This window comes from Sinocyclocheilus rhinocerous, unplaced genomic scaffold (assembly GCF_001515625.1).
Source record: "Sinocyclocheilus rhinocerous isolate Xijiao unplaced genomic scaffold, SAMN03320098_v1.1 scaffold738, whole genome shotgun sequence".
Lineage (NCBI taxonomy): Eukaryota > Metazoa > Chordata > Actinopteri > Cypriniformes > Cyprinidae > Sinocyclocheilus > Sinocyclocheilus rhinocerous.
In genome coordinates, this window is record NW_015633949.1 from 1,155,333 (window position 1) to 1,162,170 (window position 6,838).

The window sequence follows — 6,838 nt, forward strand, 5'->3', positions numbered from 1 at the left end:
GGACTGTGTGGAACCAGCAGAGACGCAGGAGATTCAGGGTAGGGCGGAACCAGCGGAGACAGAGGAGATTCAGGACTGTGTGGAACCAGCAGAGACGCAGGAGATTCAGGGTAGGGCGGAACCAGCGGAGACAGAGGAGATTCAGGACTGTGTGGAACCAGCAGAGACACAGGAGATTCAGGACTTGGTGGAACCAGCGGAGACACATGAGATGCAGGGCTGGCGGAACCAGCGGAGACACATGAGATGCAGGACTGGGTGGAACCAGCGGAGACACATGAGATGCAGGGCTGGCCGGAACCAGCGGAGACACATGAGATTCAGGACAGGGCGGAACCAGCGGAGACACATGAGATGCAGGGCTGGCCGGAAACAGCGGAGACACATGAGATTCAGGACAGGCTGGAACCAGCGGAGACACATGAGATTCAGGACTGGGCAGAACCAGCGAGACACATGAGATGCAGGGCAGGGCGGAACCAGCGAGACACAGGAGATTCAGGGCTGGCCGGAACCAGTGGAGACACGGGAGATTCAGGGCAGGGCGGAACCAGCGGAGACACAGGAGATTCAGGACTGGCCAGAACCAGCAAAAGCTCAGGAGATTCAGGGCAGGGTGGAAACAGACGTTAAAAGTGTGGTGCTGGGTGAAGCAGACTTGGTGCAGGAAAATGAAACAGGTAGAAAACACTCACTCAATAAGCGCTTCATCATCAGCCATTGTTGAGGGGGTAGGGCTCCACGACATCCCCTCATACTCCACCAGTAATCCAACCGGCACAAACAATGTTGCTGGCTCACACGCCTGTTCAGACATGGTTGGCTTGGGCTCCAGGGTGATCTGTGGCTCTGGCTCTCGTATCATGGCAGACTCAGGTGCATGGCCTGTGGTGGGCTTAAGCGTCGGTGCAGCTGGGCTGGTATGCTGATCTCTTCACTGTCACGGATGGTAAAGGGGGAACCATTATGGAGGAGTACCCACTACACATACTCCATGAAAATCCCTAGAGGCTCATTTCTAGGCAAGCGCAGTCATCATCATAAGGGACGAGGTGGTAAAGGTCCTGAAACTCCTATGTGTGCATCTCAAGGAACTGGTTCCCCTGCTAGAGGAGAAGAATTGTTTTTGTTGCTAGATCCATTATTTGGGATCAGTTCTTCTGTCACAAAACTATTACAAATAAGGATGAGGTGAATGCAGCAATTTAGATTTATTTACACAAACTCAAAACAAGAACTGAACAGAACAACCAGGCTAAACGCAACGAGAACTAACCAAGATCAAAAGAAAACACAGGGCTTAAATACACTGAAACAAACCAATCAACTAAATGAATAGCAGGTGCAAACACTCATGAACCAGTAACCATAGAAACTAATGAACACAGACTAAGGAAACTGATCTAGAAACAGTGAAAACTCAAAGTCCAAAAGCAAACACAAAACACAGATTACCCGTAACAATATCTAAAATGTGTCTAGAATCATACTAGCATGCAGTTTTTAAAGAGCACATGTTTCCATCGTCCAGGAGGCCAGCTGTGCCTACGTGATCATACTGATGGCAGTTTACTGGTGTACTGAGGCTCTTCCTTTAGCTGTTACTTCACTGCTACCTGCTGTCCTCTTCCCCATGCTTGGCATCATGCAGTCCAAAATGGTAAGTTGGTTTTAGTGTTTCCGGTTAAAAAAAGGTATAAAATTAATGAAGAGACAAACAAAAATAAAGCACACATCAAAAAGCTAAGGCTCTGATGTTGTTCTCTAGGTGTGTATGCAATACCTGAAGGACACTAACATGCTGTTTGTGGGTGGACTGATGGTCGCTGTGGCAGTTGAACACTGGAACCTGCACAAACGCATCGCCCTGAGAGTGCTTCTCATTGTTGGGGTGCGCCCAGCGTTGTAAGTTAAACCCTGTATTGAGCACAATCACTTATAGATTGTTAAATCCAATCTTTACTCATATAGATTTCATGTTTGTATTCACATTCTGATTGCTTCCTTTGTATTAATACAGCCTGATGCTGGGCTTCATGGGGGTGACAGCTTTCCTCTCCATGTGGATCAGTAACACTGCTACTACGGCCATGATGGTCCCCATAGTGCAGGCTGTGCTGGAACAGCTGAACAAACAGGAGACAGAGTCGTCACGGATGACCTGCGGTGAGGGGCGGCCCCAGGCCCCTAAGGCGGAGTACAAACAGACAGCAAAAGACAGAGACAGAGAAGGTCAGGCGAAGAATTGATTGTGAGGTCCAGGCAATAAGATTCATTTTAGCAGTATATAGACTACTGTTCAAAACATTTTTTGAAAGAAATTAGTACTTTTATTCAGCAAGCAAGCATTAAATTATGGAAGCCAGTTTTCACCACAGAATAAATGAGTGAGTGGGTGAGTGAGTGAGTGAGTGAGTGAGTGAATGTACATTTTGTTTCTTGCAATTCTGTCAGAATTGTAAGATACAAACACAGCTTATTTACTTTTTTCCTTGCTATTCCGAGTTTATATCTCGTAATTCTGACGTATTCTCTGAATTCTGAGTTTCTCTGAATTCTCACAATTATGAAAGGTAAAAGAAAATACTTTTTAATCTCATAATACAGATTTTTTTTCTCACAATTGAGAATTCACAATTCTCACAATTATTTTAAGAATTGTGAAATTACATCTCACAATACTGAGTTTATTTCTTGCAATTCTAAGAAAAAGATTCTGAATTACAAGAAAAAATGTAAAAAAAATCACAATAGCGAGATTTGGTTCAGCTTTGCCATCACAGGTATAACTGACATTTTCATTGCAATAATATTTCACAGCATAACTGTTTTTATGCTGTGTGTGTGTGTGTGTTTAACTTACCGACCACAAACCTTTGAACTGTAGGTTTTGAGAGTAATGTATCATGTTTCTTAAACTTTTATCCCCCAGGGGCTTTTTTTCCCCTCATCATCTCACCAACCCCACATTTTTAAACAGTATCGTAGTTTTCATTTCAAGACACAATTTTCATTCTTGGATGAACTATCACTTTTAAGTACATTCCCTATTTCTTAGTGGTGCTGCACATGCTGGATGTTTCACCAGAGGCCAAGCAAAATGAGTCAGCAGAGAAGCGGCTCATGGCTAAAGGCATGACTCTGTGTGTGTGCTATGCGGCCAGCATTGGGGGAACAGCCACACTCACAGGCACTGGTCCTAACCTAGTACTGAAGGGTCAGATGAACCAGTGAGTACTGAATAAACACTTTACTTCTACCATTTTTGTTTCAAGTAACTGAACCCTTTGCTTTATTTTCCCTCATATTATTTCCTGAGAATGGTGATATCATCAACTTTGCCTCATGGTTTGGGTTTGCCTTCCCCAACATGATCATCATGCTGACGATCGCTTGGCTCTACCTTCAGTTCGTTTTCATGGGATTCAAGTATGATAGATAATTAATTTGTTACATTTCACATTTTCCTTTTCCACTCCTTTAAAGAAGCACATTATTCATGTCTCAAGCATTAGGAAAACATGGGGGTGTGGGGCGGTAAAGTCCGAGAAGGAAATATCCGCCTATAACGTGATCCGGGAGCAGCATCTTCAGCTGGGACCAATGTGTTTTGGCGAACTCAGTGTTCTGGCTCTCTTCAGTTTGCTTGTAGCGTTGTGGTTTACTCGAGATCCTGGATTTGTGGAAGGCTGGGCAACACACACCTTTAACACTGAAGCAGAGTATGGTTTACACTATAGGCTTAGATCATTTATTGCAAAACTTTTTCAAAGACACTTATCATAGACTAAACTCAAATTATTTAATAAAAATATGTATAAAATATTCAGATATTCCAAAAATATTGGAATAATAATAAGACTTTTTCGGGGTTTAATCTTGCGTACATATAGATATGTGACAGATGCTACAGTTGCAGTCTTCATTGCCATGCTGCTCTTCATTCTGCCATCAAGACCACCTCAGCTTTGCTTCGGGTCATCAACTGGCTCTGAAACAGGTAAGAGGAATTTTACACAATGAAAAAGTCTACACAGAAATCTCTTGAGCCAATCAGTGCAATATGTTGGACAGCTGAGTGTTTGGATGTACTGTTATTATTTGTTATGACTCACTGTACTGTACATATTAATTTACAGAGCATCAACTCTATTCTGTGCCCAGTCCGGCTTTGCTCTCCTGGAAAGTAGCTCAAAAAAAGTTACCCTGGAACATAGTTTTGCTCCTAGGTGGAGGATTTGCCCTGGCCAAAGGTAGTGAGGTGAGAGTTTTATGCACTCAATGAAAAAGGAAAGACTCTGCTTTAAAATGATAATTTTCTCCAAACCGCTGCCAAGATAATTATTTAATTTTAAATAAAAACCTGAGATTTTTAATTCGAGATTTATTCAAACATACTTTAATGACATAAAAAATATATATATCATGTGTTTATAATGTAGCACATACAGTATTTAACAATACATTTACGACAGTGAAAAGACGCTCTATAAAGGTACAGTCACATTAGTGAAATTTCACAGGCAAAAAAAGGTCTATTGTCCATTGTCAATAGTGCAGGAATGCATGAAGCATGGCTCCTGACATGTAGATATCACTTTTCCCAACCAAACAGATTTCTGTTTGTCAATAAAGCAAATTTGCGAGAGCAAATTAAACCCAATGTGAAATCTATGTCCGGAAATGTTTTACCCTCATGCGAAACTCTCAATCACATGGATTTCTATTGAAATGATTTTGAATGCAAAATTTCAGCAAGCAACAGTGATTGGACATTCAGGTCTCAAACTGGTAGTGTGCATCACATGTCCAAAACTTCTCATACTTTACTCTAATAATAAAACATTACTAAATAGCTTAAACATACTGATGTGTTGACTGTAATCATCTTTATGATGAAAATGGTGAACAACTTCAATTATTTTCTTTATTTACTTCGTTTGTGACCTGCATCTGACTTCATATATTTCTTTTGTATCTTAGGAGTCAGGTCTATCCAGATGGTTGGGAAACCAGTTGACTCCCCTACATAGTATCCCTCCCTGGGCCATTGTTATCATCCTGTGCCTCTTGATTGCCATTTTCACTGAGTGTACCAGCAATGTGGCCACAGCAACCCTATTTCTTCCTGTTCTTGCTTCTATGGTAAGACTTGAATATAAAACCAGCTGTAAAAAACTTTAGTAACATATTCTGATACTAATCAAGTATTAGGTGGTCAAAAGATGGGGAAAAAAATTATTGAAATAAGACAATCATATCTGTACTCTCATTTTTTTTTTTTACCTCAAAAGGGGCAGAAGTTGTATTGCTCACCAGCTGGGCAATGCTTCAATGAAATGGTGGCCTCCGTGCAGACATGACTTGTAGTTTGTTATAATCTTTAAGAATTACAGCCCATTTACAGACACTTTGTGACAAGCTTTGGAAACATGCACTTAGATCAGAGACAGCAGTCCACAATTAAATCTTGTTTTCTGCTTTATAAATGTGTGTCAGACATTTGTGTTTCTGTTTCGCAGTCTCAATCGGTTGGAATCAACCCTCTGTACATCATGGTGCCATGCACACTCAGTGCGTCCTTTGCGTTCATGTTACCTGTAGCAACTCCGCCAAATGCTATAGTCTTTTCCTACGGATACCTCAAAGTTTCAGACATGGTGAGTTACAAAATCTAGCAACCAGCTTTATTTCAGACAAGAAAACCTAACTGTCTTCCCTGGTTTTCTCAACCCAAGTAGCAATTTCATTCAAATTGTGTTTAAAAGCTCATCGTAATACAGAGGAACCAGTTATAAGATCAGCTGCAAGACATCAATCATTTATATGTAGTTATGTCAGTGACGTAGCATTTTTAATACAAATGTATCCCCATATATAGACAAACCGCAAGTCATTTTACCACTTCTAACAGATTTTCCTTCCCAGCTGCTCCAGTGACCAATAATCTCACTCAGTGATATTTAACATTTTGATTTTCTCAGGCAAGAACTGGCATGATGATGAATGTCATAGGGATTTTCTGCATAACCTTATCCATCAACACCTGGGGCAAGGCTATGTTCAACCTAGACTCTTTCCCTGCATGGGCCAACCAAACAGTAATATGATGGACAGTACAAGGCCAAATGAAAACCAGCAAGCTGCTTATTTTCTTTGCTTCACTCTCATAAATGTCATGGATCAAAGCTGCAACACAGAGAAAATGAAATCTGCCATGTCTTGCAGGACTATTTTGCACACTCATAACCTCTTTCACTTAAAGGCCTGACTAACTAAGCAGCCACATTTACTACAGTATGTTTGAGTGTTTGGGGTCAGTGTGATTTTTTAATGTTTTTGAAATAAGTCTCTTATGGTCACCAAGACTGCATTTATCTGAATAAATACAATAAGCACAATAATTTTGAAAAAATACAATAAAAACAATGGTATTGTGAAATATTTTTATTTATTTAAAATAAATACAAAGTTCTGTCATAAAACTAGATGGCGCAGGCTGATAGGTCTCAATCTGATACAATTACATCATCATTTACATGTCGCAGCTGATTGGTTTCTTTTTGCATCAGCAGCCAATGAGCTTTCTGCTCAACATTCAAATACTTGGCTAGTGCATGCTGTAGCAGTTGCAGCACGCTTCAGAAATCCTCCACTTTCCCTAGCTCCATCTGTATAGATCTGCTATGAGGAAATTTCATGTATGTTATACATGGGGGTTATTTCATACATGTTATCTGCAGCAGCAGTATTTCTTACATACTCAAAGCAGCATGTCTGTGGATGTATTGGCAGTAGCAAGTCTTGGTACTCGCTCTGCCACAGCAGCGTAGCAGAT

The 6,838-nt window shown here is 41.0% G+C and overlaps 1 protein-coding gene across 1 annotated transcript in view; it reads left to right on the forward strand.

Moving 5' to 3' along the window:
* LOC107744815 (solute carrier family 13 member 5-like) overlaps nt 1–6,188 on the forward strand; it is a 9,032-nt gene extending 2,844 nt beyond the window's left edge. Inside the window, exons 2-12 of the mRNA XM_016558639.1 lie at nt 1,532–1,660; nt 1,769–1,905; nt 2,021–2,232; nt 3,059–3,230; nt 3,307–3,429; nt 3,510–3,722; nt 3,894–4,000; nt 4,140–4,261; nt 4,984–5,145; nt 5,523–5,660; nt 5,985–6,188. Coding sequence (XP_016414125.1) covers nt 1,532–1,660; nt 1,769–1,905; nt 2,021–2,232; nt 3,059–3,230; nt 3,307–3,429; nt 3,510–3,722; nt 3,894–4,000; nt 4,140–4,261; nt 4,984–5,145; nt 5,523–5,660; nt 5,985–6,110 — 1,641 coding nt within the window. The 3' untranslated portion in view covers nt 6,111–6,188. The remainder of the gene's footprint in view (nt 1–1,531; nt 1,661–1,768; nt 1,906–2,020; nt 2,233–3,058; nt 3,231–3,306; nt 3,430–3,509; nt 3,723–3,893; nt 4,001–4,139; nt 4,262–4,983; nt 5,146–5,522; nt 5,661–5,984) is intronic.
* Nucleotides 6,189–6,838: the final 650 nt, after the last annotated feature.